A 22,739-nucleotide genomic window follows, 5' to 3' on the forward strand; every position below is an offset into this window, starting at 1 on the left:
GGTACAATCCAGCCCCGATTCAAACTTAAGGCTTTGCCGGAGTCGTGAAGATCGCCATGAAAAACGGCACATAGTCCCTATGACTAGGAACAATTTGCAGTCTCACCTCAAATGGTTGCTTGGTCAGGGCCCTGCACTCTACCAGTCTTTAACGCCTGCTGCTGGCGACAGTCACGACCCCACGAGCGGTCAGAGCCGTACTGATACGCGACCGCCCCCGACGATCAATGCGGCGAATGATGAGATCAGGGATATTACGATTGGGGACTCGCAACCGCTGCTTGACCATAATGCTGGAAAGCGGGAGGATTTAACACCTGATGACGATATGGCGCGACTGATGTTTGCTCCGCAATCTGCGAGCAAACCTCGTATGCTCAGCCGTGCTAAGGGTTCTGTTTCCAGCCCGCCGAGTGTCTCGAATGGCTCTGGGACTGTCGAAACACCAAGAGCTCGGAAAGAGGCATTGCCGAAAAGTAATGTCACAGGTATGCTAGGAGGCTTAGTAGTGTGTTTGTGGGGAGTGTTGACTGACTTGAACAAAACTGGACAGAACAACGTGATACGGCTTCTTCCTTCCGCTATAGTAACAGGCCCGCTGCAACGCCCATCAAGTCGAATGATACGCTCGATCTAACCTCGCCACTGTTGGCAATCGACACTATTGATTTGACCGGCGATTGCGATCGCGCTGGGGTTCCCGCGCCTGCGGGAGACGAGTTCGGCGAGCCTCGTCGGTTGTGGACTGAAGGGGCGGCTTTCCGCAAAGCTCCTGCTGATATACGAGGAAAGAAGCGAAAGAGTGACGAGTACACTTCAGATCTCTCTCCCCAGAAGAATGTCTTAAGGATTCGCTCGCCTGGGATGAACGAGAGGCAGGCTTCTCCCAGTCGGTCAGAGGCGGTGCACAAGACGCGTGCAACTCCCCTGCGATCAACGGAACACCCCACTAGTAACCGATCAAACGCCTCTCGGCCCCGAAGCCACGCCAGCAAAGTTATTGCCGACTCCGACGATGAAGAAGACGATACCCTATTCGACGAGCTGGTCAAAAGTGACGATGAGATTATGCAGGAGCCGGAACAGCCGCTGTATCCAATCCTCCCGAAGGATGATCCTTTGGACGAACCAGAGAATGAGAGTAGGCCCTTGAAAAAGGAAAACAGAAACCACTCCATACCGGACGTGGCTCGCGCTGCTTCGAGTGTCTCTCAGAGGTCAGCGTTCGATGAAAGACAACCGTCCGTTGGCTCCCTTCCACCCTCCACGTCACCAGAATCAAGACCAAGAGACGAGGATGTTGCACGGTTTTTAAAGCTTCCGCTGGGGTTGCTTGAGCAGCGGATTGCAAACCTCAAGAACACGCTTACAAGCAACTCGGAGATCGTTTACCAGCAAGCAATGAAGGGTGAACTAACCCCAGAACTGATTTCTGAGAATAAGGTTCTCACAGATCGAATCGATGCAATTGAATCGCTGAAGAAGCAGAGGGTAGCTTACCATGCTAGCGAATCCAAGAGGGAGCAGCTGAAAGGGGTTCTGATGCGGGTGATCTCTCAAGGTGGCGACCCTCGTTCATTGCCAGACGAGCTCGCAAAGAATAGAAAAGCTACAGCGCAGTTGGACGAGCTTGAAGCGGATCTGAAACGCCTAATCATGTCTGCCGACCTATTCTCACCCACGGGTTTGCCGAACATGAACACGCTGGAAAGTGGTTTCACTCAATCTTCTCTACCTTCGCCTCGGGCTTCTTTTCCGGGGTCTTCATACGCAGATAACGACAGGCGACCTAGGAACGAGCCCTTGGCTTATGAATCAATCCGCAGGAGTCCTGAAAAATCAAAACCAAGCCACAGTGTCTCTCGCACATCCGTTCCTGAACTCTCCTTTCAGTCTTCGTCTATAAAACCCAGGGAAACACCAAAATCCAACCTATTTAATTATGATGATGTTATGGCGACCGATGACGGCTTTGATGACGATGCATTCACCAGGACCATGGGGTCGCCTGCCATGGCACCCCAGCCTATGGATGAGTTCGACTTGAGTGCCGACGACGATGACATGCTGGAAGCTGTAAATTACATCCAAGATGATATACCAGCGACCGATCTGGAGATGCAAGATCGAAAAGTTTTCACCGAAACCTCGGGGAACGCCGCACGCTTACCCTCAACGCAAAAATCTCAAAGCCACAATGCCCTTTGGCATCAACACCCTTGGTCAAAGGAGGTGAGAACCGTCCTTAAGGATCGCTTTCACCTTCGCGGTTTTCGAATGAATCAGCTTGAAGCCATTGATGCAACACTGAGCGGGAAGGACACATTCGTCTTGATGCCGACAGGTGGAGGGAAGTCTTTGTGCTATCAGCTTCCTTCCATTGTGACTACCGGATCTACTCAAGGAATGACGATTGTGATATCACCGTTGCTCAGTTTGATGCAAGATCAAGTTTATCATCTACGTAAACTTGACATTAAAGCATTCTTATTGAACGGAGAAACACCGAAAGAAGAGCGACAGGAGATAATGAGCACGTTGGCAGGTTACCGGACGGGGGAGCCAATTGAGTTATTATACATCACCCCAGAAATGGTAAACAAGAACCAAGCTCTTATCCGGAACCTGCAGAAACTCAATGACTCCCGCCAGCTGGCTCGCATTGTCATTGACGAGGCTCATTGTGTCAGTCAGTGGGGACATGACTTTCGTCCTGATTACAAAGAACTGGGCGGACTCAGGTCTCAGCTACCAAATGTTCCGATGATGGCATTGACCGCTACTGCGACGGAGAATGTAAAGGTCGATGTCATCCATAATCTCAAGATGGAGGGCTGTCAAATCTTCTCCCAGAGCTTTAACAGGCCAAACCTCTTCTATGACGTGCGGCCTAAAAAGAAGGGCGCCGAGCTCCTGACGAGCATTGCCAATACAATCATGTCGAGTTATCGGAACAAATCTGGTATTGTTTATTGCCTTTCGCGCGATTCTTGCGAGAAGGTTGCAAGCCAGCTCAAGCAGGACTATGGCATCAAGGCCGAACATTACCATGCGGGCCTGAAGCCCGACCAGCGAGCCAATGTACAGCAACGCTGGCAATCCGGACAATCCCACGTCATTGTTGCGACCATTGCTTTTGGCATGGGTATCGACAAGCCTGATGTTCGCTTCGTGATCCATCATAGCCTTCCCAAGAGCCTGGAAGGGTACTATCAAGAAACAGGACGTGCTGGTAGGGATGGCAAACGCTCCGGCTGCTATCTGTACTACTGCTACAAGGATACAATGACCCTTACCCGCATGATCGACAACGGTGACGGCAGCAAGCAACAGAAGAACAGACAGCGCCAGATGCTACACAATGTGGTCCAATTTTGTGAGAACAAAAGCGACTGCCGGAGAGTGCAAATTCTGGCCTACTTCAACGAATACTTCCGTCGCGAAGACTGCAACTCTGCCTGTGACAATTGCAAATCAGATTCCGTCTTTGAGCTGCACGACTTTTCCCACCTCGCCGCTTCTGTGATCAAGGTCGTGCGTTATTTCCAGGACATAGATGACAGAGTGACTTTGTCATACTGCGTGAATATGTTCCGAGGGAGTGTCAAGAAGTTTAGGTCTCCTAACCACAGACAGGCAACCGGCTACGGCGATGGGTCTTCCTTGGAACTAGGAGAGGCCGAACGTCTGTTCCACCGACTGCTCAGCGAAGGTGCGCTATACGAAGAAAATGTGGTCAACGGCAGTCGATTTGCTGTTCAGTATATCAAGGTCGGGCGGCGCTGTGCGGAGTTCGAAAGCGGCAGACGCAAGCTTGAACTCCATGTCCGGGTTTCGCCGAATGGGAAGGCTCAGAAACCTCGAGCTACGTCAAAGAAGGAGTACCATCCGCAGTCTACAAACGTGTCTTCGCCTGTGCAAGCGGCAAATAAACGCCGTTTGGCCCGTTACCGGTACGATGAAGCTCAGGGCGCCTCCGATAGTGAACGGGACAGTGATGGGTTTGAGAGAATCCGAGTCGCGGGGAAACAACGGCGAGAGAAGAAGCGGTCGCCTGGTCCGCCAATCACCCAGGATGTCCGATTTGATCGACTTGATCCTCTTCACAAGGCGGTTGCGGAAGACTTCATGGTTTACGCCAAGAATTACTGTCAAGAGGTATGTTATCTCGACTTCACTACATCGCATACAGAAGCTAACTTGCCTGCGCAGCTGATGATCAACAAGGGTCTGCGGAACCAGCCTTTTACGGATACGGTGTTGCGTGAAATGGTTATTGTTTTCCCTAGAGGTGGGTGGACATTTGAGCCCTTGGAATATGATTAAGACTTGAGTGCTGATTTTGGCATAGACTTCGCGGAACTAGGTACTATCCCGGGCATCGATACAGACAAGGTGAATCGGTACGGAGGTCAAATTTTGAAACTTGTGCGAGACACACAGCGTCGTTATGCGGAACTTAAAAAGGAACGCGATGATGTTGAGGGCGTCGTCCCTGATCCCAATCATCACAACGTCATCAACCTCACGAGCAGCGAAGAATTCAGCGACGGTGGTATCTTCGACGACCAAGCATCGACCTTCGAACTGGACGAGGACAACACCATTGCTAGTCGATACTTCTCCACCCAGGCTGTCGACGACGACGACAGTGACGATTATGGCGACTCTCGTCGACCGACTTCCAGGGCTAGCAGTTCCAAATCCAGACCGCGCCAAGGTGGTAAGCGTTCGCGGCGCAAGTATACCGGTGATTCGAAACCCCGGACCAAGACCTCCCGGTCTAAAGGAAGCAGTAGCGGTCGTGCTAGCGGCCGCGCTTCTGGCTCTCGGAAGGCCCCCAAGGCGAAAGAGACCACGAGCAAAATAGGAATGATGCCTATATGATGGTTGTTTATGTTTGTCCAATGTCGATGGAGTTAATGTTATATCCCAAGCCTGTTTGTTGCTTTGAATGGTCGGTTGCATATATAGGCGTTTGTTCGTTTCTGTCACGGTTTTTTTTATGACTCTTTTTTGGCGGGCGAAGCGGATGTGTTGTTTCGTTACTGGACTACTGCGCTCGAGATTGGTGGTCTGGCAGGCATACCAAGTATAAATGCGAACTGCACGGCGTCTTACGCCTAGAGGTGTTTCCTGTGGCATAATTTACACTGGCATGATTAATCCCATAACAACGTAATATCAGATTTATATTCAGTCGTCCAAGGCGCGCGCAAAATCTATTAGTCTCAATCTGCGGGCATCGCGAGGATGGAATTGGGCGACCTTTGCCCGTACAAGGAATCTAGACGCGGCCGATTCCCGGGGCAGGTCGATGTAAGAAGAGCCTGCATCGAGCAACGCATCCAGGAGCTCATGTATCTCCGTCGCCGCAGCCTCCCGCTTGTTCGACGGATGACTTCCATTCTGGCCCGACTGACGATTGAGAAGCTCATCGATGCGACGCTGGTTCGTGTCAGGGCCCTCTGTGTCCAATGATTTGGGTTTCTTTGGTTTGCCGTGGCTCGTATAGCCCGCGTTTAAGGTGGTATCGGAAATATTGAAAACGTCCCCCACCGTTGGGCCCCCGAGGTTTTCCGCTGCTACCATCGGCGCAAGGGACTCGTCGACGAACTTGTGGAGGGAGGCCCGCAGATCATCTGTCGCCTTGTCGATATTGTCTTTCTTCGTTTCCTGGGTGCTGATGGCTTCGCGCGCGAGTTGCGACGGCGATTTTTCTTGCTTTTGCGATGCGTCCCGTCGGATATTCTGGATCCTGCGCTGGAGCCCGTCTCGGATGGACTGCGCGTCGCGCAAATTGGTCTCTTCTACTTTGAGACGCTGGCGATCGAGGGACAGTTTTTCTGCTGTCATTGAGATGGACGTTCTGCTCTCTTTCACTAGCCGTATGGTCTCTTCGAGGGCCAAGAGAGATGGAAGGGGAGATCCCGGTTTGGGGAGCTCAGTCCCCGATTTGAGAAGAGAGTCATAGGCCTTCTTTGCTCGTCGCACTTGGGAGACGCGCGACCATGGATCTGACTCCATCTTATCAAGATCGACTGCATTGACTTCGCGAAGCTAAGGCGCAGGTCAACATTGATGCTCTGCTCGCGGGGTCTTGCGGGGCTTTACCTTGCGCAGGTCTTTCTCATGGCGCCGGACTCGATCTTGGAGCTGTCGCAACGTATCATCCAGTTTACTGTTGTATGCTTGCACATTGGAGATGTTGAGGGGTTGTTTGTTGTATGTTTCTTCGGCTTCCTGGCGCTTCTCTGAGAAGCGTTGGATGCGCTCCACGGTCTCTTGCGACACATCCATGGCGCGTCTCGATGTTGACCCGGGTGATTCCCCGCCGGTTAGCTTGGGTGTTGTATTATCGGGGACGCGCGACAATCCTAATTCGGTTAATTGACAGCAAGACAGCCCAGGCGCAATGGACGAAGAGGGAAGAGCGAGTATCAAATCCCCCGATCAACAAGTCGGCAGCCGATGCCTGAGCACGTGACGTCGTCGGGCCTGATGCTTACCGAAAACAGACTAGCGCGACCCCGTGCCACCGACTCGACTTCAACCTCACTTCTTCCCCATCTCCGTCCTCAGCTTCAGACCATCCTCTTCAACCCACGACTCCAGGACCTTTTTATCACATCAAGGTCTCTTCTGCTGTCTCTGCTATCTCTCTTCCTCCCGGTTGAGAATTTTTGGTCTGTTGTAAGGACAAGTTGAGGTCATCGTCTTGACTCAGACCGCGTCCGCGTTCACCCCCGAGTTTTCCAAGTCTCCTATTTGGGCACCAGCGTGACGGACTTCTGAGTTGTATCTCGTGGATCTCGAAGACGTGTTCTTTAGGCGAGGGTATTTTAGGATTGGTTGTGGCTTTCATCCAGGACTTGCTTTTTTGGTCTCATCTTCCATTCCACATTCACCTCTCCCCTGCTGTCAAACCAGCTATCAAACATCGCCCGGACCCTGAATCCTCTCCATCACCACTATCATCGTCCAGCACACAATCCTCTCTTCCGTCTGATCGCTCCCGAATCCGAAGAACTTCTTCTTTCCTCCTTGCCTATACACTATCCCTGCTTTGCACGCGCGAAGCTCTCTGATCCAGCACAAGGCCCGTGTCCTCCCAGCATTTGCACATACTTCCGCCGGCCCTTCTTTCCAACATCACTTCCTTCATTGTCCTCGAACTATCACCAGCCTCCCCAGTTATTTCAAGCACCAACACTTCCCTCTCCAGTCGATCGCCAGCACCAGCAAGTTTTATTTGAACTCCTGGTGTACATAGTCGATCCAAATAAGGCAGACAAGAAGAAAAGAACAAAAAGAAAGAAAGAAGAACAATTCTGTTTATCTGACCCTTCGACTTCCTGCGTAAGTGAAGCAAATCTGCACAGTTTGAAATCATGTCGGCATCTCCATCTGCGTTGCAATCGACCAAGCGTCCTCTAGAGGACCCTTCCTCGCCGTCCGGCCCCAATGACCAACCGGAGGCCAAGCGCCCCGCTTTGGACAAAGTAGTAAAGGGTGATGATTCGGAGGCCTACGCCGATGTCAAGACCGAAGCTGCTGGTGCCCCCAGCGGGAACGCCGATGGCCAAGGTGACACGGTGGTTCCCGACGCCCCCAACGCCAAGGGGCCTTCGTCGGAAACCCAGCCCATCCAGTCCACCGCGTCTCACACCGAGACCGGTGGCAGTGAGGAAGACCAGCAGCGTCCTCAGGACGAGTCCAGCTGGGTTCATATCCGCGCCGTCATCTCCAGCCAGGAAGCGGCTACGGTAATCGGTAAGGGTGGGGAGAACGTGTCTCAGATCCGTCGTCTGTCAGGTGCCAAATGCACCGTCAGCGACTACTCGCGTGGCGCGGTGGAGCGTATCTTGACGGTGAGCGGTCCACAAGATGCGGTCGCTAAAGTAAGTCCCTCCCTCACTGGAGCATCCTTCCCGGTGGATCAGCTGCTAACGGGACTGGCCAACTAGGCCTTTGGTTTGATCATCCGTACCCTGAACAACGAGCCCCTTGATTCTCCTTCCACTGCCCAATCCAAGACATACCCCTTGCGCTTGTTGATTCCCCATCTTCTCATTGGTTCGATCATTGGCAAGGGTGGGAGCCGGATCCGCGAGATCCAGGAAGCGTCCGGCGCGCGGCTCAACGCCTCCGATGCCTGCCTTCCCCTGTCCACCGAGCGGTCCCTGGTGATCCTGGGTGTGGCCGATGCCGTGCACATCGCCACCTACTACGTCGCCGTGACCCTGGTCGAGCAGCTGACGGAGCGCTTCGGCGGCCCCGCGGCCTCCGCGTATGCCACCCGCAGCGGTGGCCCCGCCGGCGCCGTGCCCGGTGGCATGCAAGTGGTGCCGTATGTGCCGCAGCCGGTGGGTGGTCAGTACGGCCATCCGGACACCTTCAAGCGCCATCACCCCCATCCCAACCGCGCGGCGGCCGGTTCCTACGGCGTTCCTTACCTTCACGGACAGCCCGCTCCTGCCCCGGTTGCCCAGCCGGCCATGCCCTACGGTGCCACCCCGCACACCCCGTACGCCGGCGCCGGGCCGCACCAACCGGCTCCCTACGGCACGCCGCAGCCGGCACAGGCCCGTGGCGGCCCTGCGCCCGTTGCCCCCGTGGGTGGAGCCCTCCCCGGTCAGCCGCTAACCCAGCAGATCTACATCCCCAACGACATGGTGGGAGCCATAATCGGCAAGGGCGGTGCCAAGATCAACGAGATCCGCCACCTCAGCGGCAGCGTGATCAAGATCAACGAGCCCCAAGAGAACAGCAACGAGCGCTTAGTGACCATCACGGGCACCCAGGAGTGCAACCAGATGGCTCTGTACATGCTGTACTCGCGACTTGGTGAGTAACTTACCTGCATGCTATCCCACTCAAACCTAGCTAACAAATGATTCCCAACAGAGAGCGAAAAGCACCGCATGTGAGCGTGCGACGTCTCGTCAACGTAGGCTGTCTCGAGGACAGCTTCAGGTTTAATCCCCAAAGTCTTTTGTTTAGGGCGGCCGGGTGATTTTCTTACGCAGTACCACTTCGTTTTCGGGTAAATCTTGACGTTGTACTTTATTGAAAAGCGTTTTTATCCTAGCCTAATCAATACACTTATGGTTTCTCTTCACCTTCACCTTCACCTTCACCTTCACCTCCCACCAACATTACAATTACACCCCATATACAACCCCCCCAATAAAAAGACAAAGAAAGAAGAACTAAACCTTCCTAAAAGAAACATGCATCATCCCCAACCCCGGCGCCGTCCCCAACATAGCCTCCCTAACCGACTTAATCCCCTCCGCAAACGCCTCCGACTTCTTAGCCTCCAAATGCGCCTCCACACTAGGCCACCCCACAACAAGCAAATACACCAGCGCCTTGCCCGTCGGACTCTTCTCCATAGGGACCGTCCCGGGCCTCTCCACATACCCCATCGTCCAAGACGTCGGGCGCTGGCCCTCCGGTAGCACCGACGACCCTGTTAGCGTCGAGCGGAAGTGCACCAGGTCGCAGCTGAGCTTGGTTTGCTGTGCGGGGGGCAGCCCGCTTTCGAAGGCGAGGGCGCATAGCTCCGTTATGGGGTTTTTGGTTAGGGTTTCGGTTGCGTGGATTGGGGGTGTCAATGTTGCGTAGACGGCTTGGATGTGCGTGTCGGGTGGGACGAAGGGTTTGAGGTAGGTTAGGTTTGTGCCGGCGTAGATGTCAGTCCATTCTATGATTCGTAATTAGTATGTGGTTTCTCGTATACTGCGTATTCGAATATCGCAGTAGTGCGTTGGCATGAGAGAATGGTTGTAGATCAATGGCAGGACAGGATAATATGGACTGGGCAAGATAGATATAGGGTAACGCACCAACAACCCAAACAATAACACTCTCATCCTCCACAGACCGACCCCACGCGGAGCTCCGATACGCACATTGCGCTTTCACGGCTTCGAAAACCCGCAGCAGAGCATAGCCCTCGTCGCTGTTGGGATCTTCGGGCTTCACGGAGGGTTCCACGCGGAAGTAGATGAACTCACTGATGGTGTTCATCACGTCGTCGGTTGCGTCCATTGCTGCGGGGATGTTATGCGGTTTGATATGATTTGATATGATATGATATGGTATGGTATGATATGTGTGGCTGTGAGGGTCTAGAATTGGATTGTGCTTGTGGAAGATGGGGTGGGATAATGGCTATGTATGTGTTGGATGTGTTGTCGATGTCAGTGGTATGAGTGATGGAGAGAGGGAATGGTTGATGTCACTGTGGTTGATGATGTCACTTCCCTTTGATTAATCGGGTGTCAACACTCAATACGTATGGTATGCCCCATTTCCCGGTTTGATGATATAGCCAAATGAATGATAATCACAGCGTTCTCGTTGTAATTCAACAGTGGGTTATGTACAGAAAGCGCTATCCAACCTGAATCGCATCAATCAACTAAAGAACTACCAGTTGAACCCCGCCATGACCCGCTGTTTATTCTTCATACATATCGCAAAACCACAACGGAAAAAGTTGAATAATAATAATAATAAGTGCATAATCCTACATTACTGATCGTCCAATCCCCGGACCCTGGTTTTCTTTTCCTCAATCGCCTTCTTCAGGTTCCCGACGAGAGCCTGTCGCCGCTGCGTCTTGGCCTTCCACTGCGCGCTCTCCTGTCTGCTGACCAGATCGCCCGCGCCCTCGAAGGAGCGAAGACGACTGGCTCTGGCTGAGCCGGTGATGCTCGAGCGGAAGTTGAGGGCCCGTTTGGCGGATTCGGGGTGTGGTATGCGGTGCCGGGCGATCGATGGAGCCCCGGGACCCGGGCGTCGCAGGGAACTTGCCCACGCCCTTCTTCGGCGTCGTGAATGGGGACCCTTCGCGAACCGCGGGAGTCGCATACGTGTCCACGCCCAGCTTCTTCAGCTGAAGCTCCAGGAAGTCGATGTCGCTGCTCTTGGCCTCCGCCATGTTCATCATCGTGCCGATGGTGGAGACCACCGCCTCGACGGTCGGTCGTTTTCTCGATCCATTTCCAGCACCGTCAGGTCGCGGCGCATCCGCGATCTTGGCCCGTAGAAGCGATACGGCAAACTCCAAGTCAGCGAGCTTCGCCTGGATATCCGTAGAAGCCGTCCGTAGGTCCTGCTGGAGGTTGGCCTGTTCGGCGGACAGTGGCGCAGAAAGGATTGCCGTGGAGTCGGTGTGAGCATCAAGGGTCTTTCGAATGCTAGCGCACTGAGCGCGCAGCGCGAGGATGTCTTTGCTTAATAGCGTCCGGCAATTCTCGAGTTTCTCTTCCACACCCTGCACCCGTTGCTTCTGCAGAGAGCCAGCGAGTTTGGCAACCACGTCATCAAGCTTCTCTACTTCAGCGAGACGGAGCTCTTCGTCTAGGACATCCGCCGGGTGTTCTCCTTGCAGGATATCCACCCAGTTAGATCCGCTAGGAGATTGCTGGTAGAGAAGAAACGAGGACAGAGACCGAGTGTTGATCCCCAACGTGTCCACCATGGAGTTGATATCGCGGTAGAGCTTTTCGATCTGTCCAGGAATGCCTGGTTTGCTTGTCTGCCCGGAATAGTCCTGATGCGGCAAGAAAGGATCCAAGGTGGGCACTGGCTGGATGGGCTGGGCAAGGTCGGCATGGAGTCTTTCGTCTTCATCGTCGTCGGAAAGCGACAAGGCTTCTTCCTCTTGCTGTCTGGCTTGGGCATCGAATCGCGCCTTCTCTTCCCGGGACACGCGATCGAGCTGGGGTGCCAGCTGATTCTCGCGTTTCGCGATCTCGGTAAGAGAAGCTTTGCGCGCAGCAAGCGTGCTTCCTGGCGGGTGCGCAGCCTTCGGCTTTTGGTTGCTTGGCTGGAGGAAGCTCTTCTGTGAACCCCGACGCATGGGACTAATCGGCCTGGGTGGCGGTTGTTTGGCGCTAGGTGCCGGAGGGAACGAGGGTTTGTTAATCTCCCCGAATAGCGGTCGCGATGGCTGTTGCTGTTGCGATGGCTTAGGAGCCTGCCCGAACAAACCTCCCGCGGGGCCCTTTGTGGACGCACCGCCGAAAGGGCTCTCGGTCGAAGTCTTTGGACTTTCTGGTTCCGACTCTTGTTCGTCATTGCTGATCTCGTGGGTGATTTCTTCCCCGCTGTCAGAAAACCCAGATTCGTCTTCCTCGCCATCGCTTCCTTCCCTTTCGGATTCATCGGCACTTGACTCATCTGGAACTGGGCCAGGCTCTCCGGACGGCGTAGTAGGTGACGGAGGCGTGGCGGGCTCTGAGGGCAGGGGCGCCTCTTCAGCAACAGCCTTAGAATCATCCTTGGGCGTCTTTGTAAAATCCGGTGGTAGAGGCGGCTCTCCCCCAGCCGGTTTTGTGAAATCAGGTGGGAGAGGAGCATCATCCACGGAAATCTTGGAAACATTTGACGATGCCGATGTGTCTCCAGGTCCGTACGCGTCCCTGCTGGTTGAATCGGGGGGCAACGGGGGCTCGATCATCGACGAGACTGGAGAAGTTTGGGTATCTGTCGGTTGTTCTCTGGGGCTGGCGATTGCCGTCTTTTCAGAAGGTGCAGAGAGGGGGCTCGTAGGTTTTTCGGGAGCAGTGTTTCCGAACAAGGAGAAGGGCTTGCTTGGCTGAGCCTGCCCAAAAGGTTGCTGATTTTGCGGCTGGCTGCCGAAGAGAGACGATCCGACCGGCGTTTCAGCTTTAGAAAGGGCACCGAAAGGAGAAGGCGCCGACGGTTTGGATTGCACGGTATCTTGCTGCGATGTGGCCGGTGCGCCAAATAGAGAAGAAGGTGCTGGCTGTTTGGGCTCTGGCTTTTCTGGCTCCGGCGCTGCGGGTTCGTCCGCCCCGTCATCCATCGCTTCCGACGTAGGACTGGTCTTGGTAGGCGTAGCGACCATATCATCCAGCACACCCATAGAAAACAACCCAGAGGACGGCTTCTCCGGTTTGGGGAGGTCATTGGCAGCAGTACCATCGCCCTTGAATGTAGACTCCAGCTTAAAGCCGCTAGTGCCCATACCAAAGGCACCCTTCGCCTCTTCGGTTTTTTGAGGACCGAAGGCCGAGCTTGTATCCGTCTGGCCTCCAAAGGGCGATGGCCCCGACGGCTTCCCGAATGGGCCTGCGGTCAACGGCTTACCGAATGGAGACTCAGTCGACGGCTTGCTGAAAGGAGAGCCACCGGCGGCTTTAGCGAAGGGGGATTCGCCAGACGGCTTTGCGGCACCAAAGCCACCCCCACCCGAGCTTGCAAATGCCCCAAAGCCGCCTCCAGAAGCCGCGGCAGGCGACGCAAAAGAGCTGAAACCCTTTCCAGGCGTCGACGGCTGTCCAAAGCCTGATCCCGTGCTCATCGACGCGAAGCCAGGCTTCCCAAATGGTGAGGTGTTGGCGGTTTGGCCCAAGGAGCTGGCGGCGCCAAACCCGGGCTGCGCCGGTTTGCCGAACGCAGGAGCACCGCCTCCAAGCGAGGGTGACCCAAAGGCTGGTTTCTGAGCACCGGCCAAAGCTGAGGGGGCACCAAAGGCCGGCTTCTGGCCACCAGCCAAGGCCGAGGGGGCGCCAAATGCAGGTGCAGCGGAGGGCTTACCGAATGGAGAGGTCCCACCCAACGCGGACGGGGCCCCAAAGCCAGACTGCCCAAACGCTGATTGCTTGACGGCCGCGGGCTGAGCGGGAGGCTGCTGCTGCTGTGGGGATTGCAGCTGGGGCAGCTGTGTGCTGGCAGAAACCATGCCATGGTACGGAATTTTCTGACGAATGGACTCGGAGTAGATGAACCACCAGGAAGACAGGATGCCGTCATTGCTGAGGAGCAATAGGTTGGGCAACGGAGTCGAACTCTCGGTGATATCTTCACCTGCGATGGGAGAGACGACGATGTCGGTGCTGGAAAAGTCCACCCCTAAACCAATGACGGAGGTTTCATCGCCGGACTCTTTCAGAGGAGCTGATGCCCTCTTTGTGTCGTCGTTCACTTCAGTCATAGCGAACTGCCCCACGGCGGCCTTTGCGCTATCATCACTCGCCAGCGGGGCATCTGATCTTGTGATCAGGCCCACGTCGGTGGATGCTGTTGAGGATGCAATCAGGACGTCCTTGAGGTGTGGCTTGTAGTCCCTGATGCGGGCAAAAAACTGGTATGCGGGTGCACGCTTGAGGCCAAATGGCGTACATAACTCGGGCAGTTTCTGGATCAAGAAGGGGGCTCCCTTCCTTCGAGTGATGATGTAGTATGATGACGAGGGTGTTTGGCCGTCTTCGTCCTCCATAGCATTCGGAGTGTATACCATGAGGAAGACATCGTTTTCAAGCCATACGATAGAAGACACTGTACGAAATTGTCAGCGATGAACAGACATCTTCCGGGATCATTCGGTAGGAAACGTACCATGGCAATCGTCCTCAAGATCCGAAGGGCGGGGTATCACGTCCTTCTGCGCGCCTTCAGGCGTCATCTGAAACCCTGTGCCATCTGCCAGTCCAGCAACAAGCTGTTTCCCTTTGTTGCTCCAGCAAACGGAGCTCACACCACTCTTCAACACCTGGCCGTTCGGACCCGACAGCAGGTTACCCGCCTTGAGATCCGCAATCAAGAGCTCGCCCCCAGTCGTAACCAGTGCAACCAGCGATGAATGAGCTTCACTCGCAGGCGCCGGATTCGGAGCAAGTGCGCGAAAGGTAGCGCCGTTCGTCGCGATGGACAAAGCCGGCTGCGCATTTCCCGCCGTCAAGCTGGTCGTCGGGAAAACAGACAGTTGGGCCCCATTCTCCGTAGCCAACACCAAGGCCGTTTCGCCCGATGCGAAGGCAATATGCGTCGGTCGTCCAGGGAGGACTATCTTCGCTTGCGGCTCGAACGGCTTTGTCTTGACCTTGCTCTCTCCGGTGGGCGCGGAAATCGCCTTCCGCACGGCATCCGACGACGCGATCACCAGGACATCGGGTCCGGCACCAGCCACCACACCCTGCGTCGGTGCGATTGCTAAGAGATTACTCGTCGGAGCGGGAAGGGCGTCATCGGGCCAGGAGGTAGGAAGTAATCGAACGTTGCTATCGCTGGAGACACCTTTAAAGCCGACTTCCTGTCGCAGAATTAGCAAATTTGCGCGAACACCCCAACCGACCTTCCACATCAACTCCACATACCTCCGCATAGAGATCAGGAAGTTCCGGGCCTAATTCGGCTGCAATATTGCCCCCAGCGGGTTTGGGGGCCCCGAAGCTGAAGGCCATTCTCAGTCGGTCGTAGTCGGCTGAAATCGAACGCGGACGATCGCCTTAAGATAGTCGATTCTTTAGAGCATGGGGAGAATGCGACTACTCGGCACCGAGGTAAAGGAGCGACGCTGGCGTGCGTGGGGACTCTGGCTGAAGAGCTACCCAGTGCGCGCAAAAACCTTGAAGCCTTTCTTCCCTCAAGGGAGGAAAGCGTCGGATATTCGAGCGCGTTTGAGACGACTCGCCGAAAGAGAGTTCAATGAAGAAATAGTATGAAGTCGAGAAAGAGAATAAAAGGGAACAAGTGGAGTGCTCAACACCACCTGGGAAGCTGAAGGGTGACTGCGATCGAGGAGGACAATGAAGATTATTTGATGGTTGGAGCAAAAACAGTCCAGCAGTCTAAGGCAGTTAAGGCAGCGGCTGGTCCGGGCGGAGCGGATGCCTGAGGCGGTCAACGATCAGGCGGCGGGAGCTTCGTCACTCCAGCTCCAACCTCATCATTGTCCTCCACTCTTCTCCAACCCTCAATCCTTTATCCACCTCTCATCTCGCTCTCTCGTGCTGTCCTTGCATTGGATCCCTTCACTCGATATCTACTAATATATCACACTCTCTCCAATCCCGAACCGTCACCATGGGTGGCTTCGATTTCTCCAACTACAACCGCAACAACGTGCTTCACGCTAAGGGCGTGCCTCTCCCCAAAGCCACCAGCACAGGTACCACGATTGTGGGTTGTGTCTTTGACAATGGCGTTGTGGTATGTCGATTTGAACCTTTCAACAAACCGGATGAAACCTGACGGCGTGACAGATCGCAGCAGATACCAGAGCCACCAGCGGCCCCATCGTAGCAGACAAGGTACGCCTATCATCCCTCACCCACCATCACAAACGCCCCAACTAACACCCCCGATACTGAAATAGAACTGCGAAAAACTGCACTACATCGCCCCCAAGATCTGGTGTGCCGGCGCCGGCACAGCAGCCGACACGGAGTTCACGACAGCGCTCATCAGCTCCAACGTCGAGCTGCACTCGCTGTCGACGGGCCGACCGCCGCGCGTAATCACCTGCATGACGATGCTGAAGCAGCACCTCTTCCGATACCAGGGCCATATCGGCGCATATCTGGTCGTCGCGGGCGTGGACCCGACCGGCACGGGCCTGTACACGGTGCACGCGCACGGGTCCACAGACAAGCTGCCCTACGTGACGATGGGATCCGGCTCGCTGGCTGCGATGTCGGTGTTTGAGTCGACGTGGAAGCCGAACTTGAACCGCGAGGAGGCGATCGCGTTGGCGTCCGAGGCTATCAAGGCTGGTATCTTCAACGATCTGGGCTCTGGTAGTAATGTCGATGTTTGCGTTATCGAGAATGATAAGCCGACTGATCTGCTGCGGAACTATATGAAGCCGAATGAGCGTGGCCAGAAGGCTCGCAACTATCGCTTTGAGAAGGGTACTACTGCTTGGGTTAGCCAGAAGGTTACTACCAAGGAGGATATGCGGAAGTATGTCACTGTCGAGGAGGTCTCTGGGGATCCGAACCTGATGGAGGTGGACTCGTGAATGGTGGGTTACAGGGTTACGAAGTAGATTAATTGGGTTATACGCTTTGTTTCTGCACTTGGACGAATGAAGAATTCTCACATTATGGCCACTATGTCTCTGTATATGAGTCTGTAGAATCCAGAACACGTGACGCTGCGCTAGCTATAACCAAGTTATTAGGCCATCATAAGGTCAAATAATCTACCTATACATTGAATCTAAGGTACTTTTATCTATATACAAGTGCACCTGAAACATCACTCCATAAACTCCTCATCCCCAAGCCCACTCCGCCCTACCTGAGGGCTCATAAGCTCCGCCACAACATCCACCCCCTCCGTATCTCTCACCAACGCCATGATAAATGCATACTGCGTAGCCGAAACACGACGTCCCTCTCTCCGAAACCGCATAACCCCAGCATGGTACATAGCGCGCACCAGCGCTGGTTTAACAGGGGCTTCGTGTCGCACGAGGAACACGTACAGCCAGTGGACGAGCTTGTACGCGCAGCGGGGGCTGAACCGCTCAGAGCAGGATATGGAGACGGCGAGGGAGTTGATCATTTCTAGGGCGGCTTGCGGATTGGGACAGGAAGAAGTAGTCCTGGGGGTGGGGGATGCTGTGTCGGGAGTAGGAGGTGTGATTTCCCAGGACATTGAGAGGGCGATCTTGAGAGGTGTGTGGGAGCGGAAGATGCGGAAGAGGGTCCACACGCTGTGGGAGTCGCCTGTCCGGGCGAGCTCGATGCTGTGCGAGATGAATGAGGGGTTGGTGATGTCGATCTGCTGGACGGCTTCTTGCAGGGCGGAGAAGAAGTGGGGAGCGACTGCGTTGTAAGCGTGCACGTCTGAGAAGATCTCGGCGAATGATACTGGGGGCGATTCCATTGCTTTTAATGTTCGACGGGCTGTTGGTGTGAGAGACTTTTGGAATCGGAGTTGGGATGCCATCAGTAGCAGGCCGTTGGAGGGCAGGCCCATCTCGTGGATTGCTTGCATCAAAGTGGGTAGAAAGTCTTTGGTGGGAACTTTGCCGATGGACTGGTATAGGTTGAATAGGTCGCATGCAGGTGCATCAGTTGCCCGCGGCGCCCGTCGCCAAAGTGGCCCTTCCGGAAGGTTTCTGCTGAGCGTCCGTAGTAGCCAGAGGCGTAGGACAATCTGATGCCGGGGTGAAAGTCCAGGCGCGGCGGCCGTTTGGTTTTGGACTTCAGTCCACCGTTGGGCCCTGACGAGAGCCGAAACATCACCAAGCTGTAATAAGCAATCCTGCCATCTCTCCAGCAAATCTGCCCGTTTGGACGACACGAGCGATTCCGTCACACCGATGATGTATTCCGATGCAACTTTCGGAACGAAGTGTTGCAGAATTTGGACCCCATGGTTTTCGTCACTCTCCACGTCGGATCCTGTATGAAGTTCCAGCTCGCGTGTGATAAACTCCACTACCCAGGGACAGTCGAGCAAGTCAGGGCGTTGAGTCGCCACGATAATATCCTTCGCCAGGCCGAAATAATCACATCCGGTCTCGTCTTCAAGCGCCCCAAGCCATGCGTCAACAATCGCACTGTCGAGGTCTTTATGTCTGTATATGTCACACCGTCCAATGGCATCCCACATCTGCCGATAAACGAGCAACGCGGACCCCATTCCCTCTCCATCCACAGTTGCACTCCCAGCTGGGAGGCTCGACACGGTCCTAACAATATCGCACAGCTCCCCAGGCGGAATCAGACCCAGCTCGAGAGCACGAACAATCGTATCCAGCAAAGCTTGGCGTCCCGGTTGATCCGACGCGCACGACACAAGGTGCTCCGCTACGCTCTGGTAGTTCCCTGCCCCGCGGATATTCAGGAACGGGTCATCGAGAAACATAAGAAGCTCCTCGGTGGACACCTGTCCAATTGCCGAGCGCGACAACAGCCGGCCAAATATCAACTGACTGCATTCCGGTTCCCGCATGAGATCGATGCGCAGTTGGTGCACGATATTCCTAACATCCGCAACCGTCCGGCACGCATCTATACGAGCAACCAACGCTTCCCCAGTCGAAAGTATATCAGGCGCGCCCGGTCCAACCGGCCAACTCGGGGGCGGGTCGAAGCCATGCGGATGATGGACATCCTGATTATAAGAAGCGAAAGGATTGTTCGAAGAAAAGTCAAACTGGCGAGGATGCGACCCTACAACAACAAGTTAATACCCGAAACCAGCCCAACAAATCATATCCATCCAGATCCAATCTCACCTCGCGGCTGCTGCTGCGACGCCGTCCCCGTCCGCCCTTTACTATCCGTCGTCCACTTCATATGATCGCGCCCATTGCGCCCGGACAGACAAGCAATATCATCCAACGGCCCCGGGCCCGCAACGCCCGCCAGCGCCGTATTCCTCCTCTTCGCCAGCCGTCTCCTCGCCTCCAGGGGTCCCGGCACCCGGCTCTCGTACCGGCGCTGCTGGCCGTTTGCGAACCGCCGGAACGTCGACGCTAGGAAGTCCTCGCTTATCCATACGTGGTCGACGAGGGTGCGTGAGGGTGGCTGAATTGCATGCCTATAGGCATGTCTCCCGAGAGACATGGGGCAATTGGGTGCATGCAGGCGCAATCGAGGTGTCTGGGCCTGTTAGAGGTGGCAGATTAAAAAGCGCGGAGCTGAGCTGCGCTGCGGTGCGGATGTTTGGAGGTTGGAGTTGGGGATGACTAAGCGGTGGACACGGAGTTGTGCAGTGCTGTGCATAGACCAAGATGGACTAGCGTCGTTGCATAATTTGTGCGAGGCCGCGAAGGTGTTTGTCACTGTTTGAGCCTCTGCTGCTGTATCAACGTCTAGAGCTTGCTTTTGTTTGTGTATCCTGCATGCGTGTCAATATGAACTAAATATTACCTGGTGCTGACTCGTTGGGTCTCTTTGCTCGTCTGTCTACATAAACAACTATTATGAATGACCGATTCGGAGCAAGAAGCGAAGTCTCAATAGACAAACTTGCGTCCAAATGAGTACAACTCCATTCAGTCTATATACTGCACGTCTTCAGTACACCAAACTCTCCCCAACAGTGGTATCTTATGCTAATGCAAAACAGCCTAAAGCGACAACAAAAGTGCATCCATATATAAGTAAAAGAAACGAGAGGCGATCAGATCACGGAACCTGCTCTCCAGGCCGGGGTTTTCGTCCCGTCACCACATAATAATTCAGGTAGGCATGCACGTTGCGGTTCTGGATGCTCTTCCGTACGTCGACCAGGAAGACTTCGATCTCGGGTTTTGACCACCCCAGGAGCGTGAACGGTTTGTATGAGTATCCGGATAGTGCCTCGAGGCAGTTCGTCTCGCTCCACGCCCCGATCCGCTTGAGATGGGGGTCGTCTGGCCAAGGGTTGAGCGGGACTTTGGAAATCCGTTGCTGGACGTCGACAAAACCCACCTCCCGCATCCAGCGGGCCATCCGATGCGCTACTCGGAACGGCCGTGGGGGGTCGGACATCTGGCAAGCGCGGATGTTGAAGTCGCACCAGTCGTGGAAGGCGAACTCGCTGAAGCTCTCTGGGTTCTCGGGTGGCATGGTGCCGTCGTCGCACAGTGGCCGGGGGTCGAACTCGTGGCACTCGACGTAGCCGCCCGGCCGGACGTGTTTCATGGTCTGGCGTAACATTTCTTTGAACGATGCCAAGGCACCGATCAGATGACCGACACGGATGTAATCGAAGTAGTTGGGTTCCCACAGCCAGTCTTCCTCGGTGGCGTCGTCGATGAAGAAGTGGACGTTGGGGGGTACTTCGGTCGGCTGAACGGGGGACAGATCAGTGCCTATGATTTCGGCTTGTGGGAAGAGGGATGCTGTGCATTGGACAAGTGAGCGTCAGAAGCTGTACATGGTACGGTAGTAAGAGGGGGCAGCGTGAGTACCTACCCATCTCGATGGGCCATATCCCAGAGCCGGTCCCGACGTCCAGGATTCGTCGGGGGCTCTGTATAGGAGCGAAGAATAATCGACCGTCGTTGACTATCTTGAGCATGTGGTGCTGCAGGTCCAGACGGTCTAGTTCCTTCTCGTCATTTGGATACGGGTATGCTGGTGATCAGGTCAGACAAGGCGCTGGAGACAGGTCCTAGGTAGGTAGGCAAATCATACAGCCTTCATGGTATTTATGATATCGCCGTCCATTTTCTATGGGATAGTCGGTCACACTGTCAGTCAAAGACTGCGTGTCTCTGCTTCAGTAGTTAGTGATCTGTCGGGAGACAACAACCACCACGATCATATGTGATCGTCACAGGAAGCTTACTGTTCTTGACCAGTATCCTGAGACATTGTCCGTCAGCTTGATTCCCACCCTCGTATATCTAAATCCAAGACTGGGGGGCGAAAAGGAAGGGTTGAGAAACAGGCAAGTAAATCGTGAAGAACCGGGCCGTGGAATCCACGGCCCACAAATAGAACTGGAGAAAAAGGGAAAGCCACTTACAGCCGACTTCGCACCCATCGTACCCAGATCGTTGGAGCCAATTTTCGTGTGGGGAGGATACCGAGTCCGGTCAGGAGGGTCGTCGCCACACCTTATAATGACAATCTGCACAGGTTGACACGATAAAAAAAGAAATCAAGAAACCAAGAAACCAAGAAGAACAAAAATAGAAAATCAAGAAATAAAAAAGTCGAATATTTACAAGAATCCAAACAAGTCAGGGATACGATTACAATTTCCTCACACTCCGTTGACGATGATCACAGATTGACCGGATTTGAAGACTCTGGGAGACCCGACGTACTGGAAAATGGTCTAGGATTTAAGAAAGACGGGAAGTATAACTAGTAGTTAATACTTGCTTGGGCTCGGCAGTAGAACAGGCAGGTTGACAGGGGCGGTATACGCTACTGGGCAAGTCGAATAGTATGATGGATGGGGGGAGTCATCGTTGCCTTTTTATTTATTTATTTGATTTGATTATTTTATTATTATATTACTATTTTATTTCATCTTATTTATATATTTGCCTGACTCTGGGTATTAAGATGCTAACCATCAACATGCCCTGTACTTGTGTATCTCAGTTATTCTATAATCATGAACTGATCTAGTAATTGGTTTTGATCTTTTTTCTAATTTTTGTTCTGTTTCTTTTACTACCATCATGTCCACTTGTGGTTCTTTATCATAATCACTATAATAGTATAATAATTATAAACCCGACAGGCTGGATTAAGTTTGACTTAGGTGGATGGGGAGGTAATCCACTGGAACCAAAGTCTGAGAAAGCTAGCAGGGAAAGGGGATGTTTACCAACCAACCAACGACCTCGGGGGCTCCAACGGAAGAAATGAGGGGACGGAGCCTTGAGAAAAGCAAAGACCTTTGTAGTTACCTAGTAAAAATACCATACCACAGGTCTCAACCTGCAGACAATGAACCCAGGAGGGCGGTTCCGGCGTGAAACGAGATATGATGGTATGATATACTTTGTACGATCTTATATCTTGCTTACTGGGGTATCTCACGCCCTAGGAACGGGTATTCTTGCAACTAGACAAGACAAATGACTGAGATGACTCGGAAACTTTTTCTTTTCTGCAGCGCCCCCTCCCCTCTTATTGAAACGGAGGATATTGTGGGCAGGAAAGTTAGTTTCCTGCACAAAGTCAATCATCCACCAACCCCTCTCCAAGACGTACGTCGTATTACTGAGCTTGATGATTTGACCACGACGATGTGGCATACAGGATCGGTTGCTGAAGTTGCCGTCACTCATCAGTAGGACATCGCCGTCTTGTCATCTAGTCAGGCCATCCATCATTGAACTCGAGATTAGAAACACGGGTGTACCGGGCTCTCGGGATCTGGGGGTTGGTTCATCAAATGCCTAAAGATCCAAAGGGGTTAGGCCGAGGGTTCGTATTGACCCGTACGAGTCCTCGGCTAATGCCGTCACACTCGGTACATCCTTGGTACGTACTACGGGTATCAGTATG

The 22,739-nt window shown here is 54.0% G+C and overlaps 7 protein-coding genes across 7 annotated transcripts; 3 read left to right on the forward strand and 4 right to left on the reverse strand.

Moving 5' to 3' along the window:
* The first annotated feature begins 3 nt into the window (after nucleotides 1-3).
* On the forward strand, nucleotides 4-5,180 carry P168DRAFT_311701 (RecQ family helicase MusN). Its single transcript, XM_024839522.1, has 4 exons — nucleotides 4-488; nucleotides 554-4,158; nucleotides 4,213-4,291; nucleotides 4,352-5,180. Exons 1-4 carry the CDS (start codon nucleotides 80-82, stop codon nucleotides 4,885-4,887), a joined length of 4,629 nt encoding a protein of 1,542 aa, XP_024691867.1. The 5' UTR covers nucleotides 4-79; the 3' UTR covers nucleotides 4,888-5,180.
* A 16-nt stretch (nucleotides 5,181-5,196) lies between these two features.
* P168DRAFT_298076 (uncharacterized protein) lies at nucleotides 5,197-6,300 on the reverse strand (the record flags this gene model as incomplete). Its single annotated transcript, XM_024838235.1, has 2 exons — nucleotides 5,197-6,060; nucleotides 6,115-6,300. The coding sequence occupies 2 exons, from the start codon at nucleotides 6,298-6,300 to the stop codon at nucleotides 5,197-5,199; spliced, it is 1,050 nt and encodes a 349-aa protein (XP_024691868.1).
* A 1,091-nt stretch (nucleotides 6,301-7,391) lies between these two features.
* P168DRAFT_298077 (telomere maintenance protein PBP2) lies at nucleotides 7,392-8,855 on the forward strand (the record flags this gene model as incomplete). The annotated part of the gene is made up of 2 exons (XM_024838236.1): nucleotides 7,392-7,901; nucleotides 7,968-8,855. The coding sequence occupies 2 exons, from the start codon at nucleotides 7,392-7,394 to the stop codon at nucleotides 8,853-8,855; spliced, it is 1,398 nt and encodes a 465-aa protein (XP_024691869.1).
* A 190-nt stretch (nucleotides 8,856-9,045) lies between these two features.
* On the reverse strand, nucleotides 9,046-10,221 carry P168DRAFT_305576 (uncharacterized protein). The gene is made up of 2 exons (XM_024838941.1): nucleotides 9,852-10,221; nucleotides 9,046-9,709 (listed from the first exon to the last, which is right to left on the reverse strand). The coding sequence occupies exons 1-2, from the start codon at nucleotides 10,054-10,056 to the stop codon at nucleotides 9,213-9,215; spliced, it is 702 nt and encodes a 233-aa protein (XP_024691870.1). The 5' UTR covers nucleotides 10,057-10,221; the 3' UTR covers nucleotides 9,046-9,212.
* A 178-nt stretch (nucleotides 10,222-10,399) lies between these two features.
* P168DRAFT_305577 (FG-nucleoporin NUP159) lies at nucleotides 10,400-15,546 on the reverse strand. The gene is made up of 3 exons (XM_024838942.1): nucleotides 15,138-15,546; nucleotides 14,380-15,073; nucleotides 10,400-14,319 (listed from the first exon to the last, which is right to left on the reverse strand). Exons 1-3 carry the CDS (start codon nucleotides 15,222-15,224, stop codon nucleotides 10,583-10,585), a joined length of 4,518 nt encoding a protein of 1,505 aa, XP_024691871.1. The 5' UTR covers nucleotides 15,225-15,546; the 3' UTR covers nucleotides 10,400-10,582.
* A 190-nt stretch (nucleotides 15,547-15,736) lies between these two features.
* Nucleotides 15,737-16,938, forward strand: pup1 (proteasome core particle subunit beta 2). Its single transcript, XM_024841343.1, has 3 exons — nucleotides 15,737-15,972; nucleotides 16,026-16,073; nucleotides 16,139-16,938. The coding sequence occupies exons 1-3, from the start codon at nucleotides 15,847-15,849 to the stop codon at nucleotides 16,781-16,783; spliced, it is 819 nt and encodes a 272-aa protein (XP_024691872.1). The 5' UTR covers nucleotides 15,737-15,846; the 3' UTR covers nucleotides 16,784-16,938.
* An 84-nt stretch (nucleotides 16,939-17,022) lies between these two features.
* Nucleotides 17,023-20,982, reverse strand: P168DRAFT_238261 (class I SAM-dependent methyltransferase; the record flags this gene model as incomplete). The annotated part of the gene is made up of 5 exons (XM_024833605.1): nucleotides 17,023-18,950; nucleotides 19,058-19,388; nucleotides 19,920-20,608; nucleotides 20,682-20,843; nucleotides 20,904-20,982. Coding segments are annotated over 5 exons (3,189 nt in total), but the record flags the coding sequence as incomplete, so codon positions are not given.
* Between the last annotated feature and the right edge of the window lie 1,757 nt (nucleotides 20,983-22,739).

The sequence above is a fragment of the Aspergillus campestris genome (genome assembly GCF_002847485.1).
Source record: "Aspergillus campestris IBT 28561 chromosome Unknown P168scaffold_8, whole genome shotgun sequence".
Lineage (NCBI taxonomy): Eukaryota > Fungi > Ascomycota > Eurotiomycetes > Eurotiales > Aspergillaceae > Aspergillus > Aspergillus campestris.

Excerpts from the sequence above, each read along its gene's own strand:
- P168DRAFT_311701 (XM_024839522.1), top strand. The coding sequence starts at position 80 with ATGACTAGGAACAATTTGCAGTCTCACCTCAAATGGTTGCTTGGTCAG. Across the intron at positions 489-553 it reads GCCGAAAAGTAATGTCACAG|AACAACGTGATACGGCTTCT; the intron begins GTATGCTAGGAG and ends AAAACTGGACAG. Across the intron at positions 4,292-4,351 it reads GGTTATTGTTTTCCCTAGAG|ACTTCGCGGAACTAGGTACT; the intron begins GTGGGTGGACAT and ends ATTTTGGCATAG.
- P168DRAFT_305576 (XM_024838941.1), bottom strand. The coding sequence starts at position 10,056 with ATGGACGCAACCGACGACGTGATGAACACCATCAGTGAGTTCATCTAC. Across the intron at positions 9,710-9,851 it reads TGTTATTGTTTGGGTTGTTG|AATGGACTGACATCTACGCC; the intron begins GTGCGTTACCCT and ends TACGAATCATAG.
- P168DRAFT_305577 (XM_024838942.1), bottom strand. The coding sequence starts at position 15,224 with ATGGCCTTCAGCTTCGGGGCCCCCAAACCCGCTGGGGGCAATATTGCA. Across the intron at positions 15,074-15,137 it reads TTCCTGATCTCTATGCGGAG|GAAGTCGGCTTTAAAGGTGT; the intron begins GTATGTGGAGTT and ends ATTCTGCGACAG. Across the intron at positions 14,320-14,379 it reads TCTTGAGGACGATTGCCATG|TGTCTTCTATCGTATGGCTT; the intron begins GTACGTTTCCTA and ends AATTTCGTACAG.
- pup1 (XM_024841343.1), top strand. The coding sequence starts at position 15,847 with ATGGGTGGCTTCGATTTCTCCAACTACAACCGCAACAACGTGCTTCAC. Across the intron at positions 15,973-16,025 it reads TCTTTGACAATGGCGTTGTG|ATCGCAGCAGATACCAGAGC; the intron begins GTATGTCGATTT and ends ACGGCGTGACAG. Across the intron at positions 16,074-16,138 it reads GCCCCATCGTAGCAGACAAG|AACTGCGAAAAACTGCACTA; the intron begins GTACGCCTATCA and ends ATACTGAAATAG.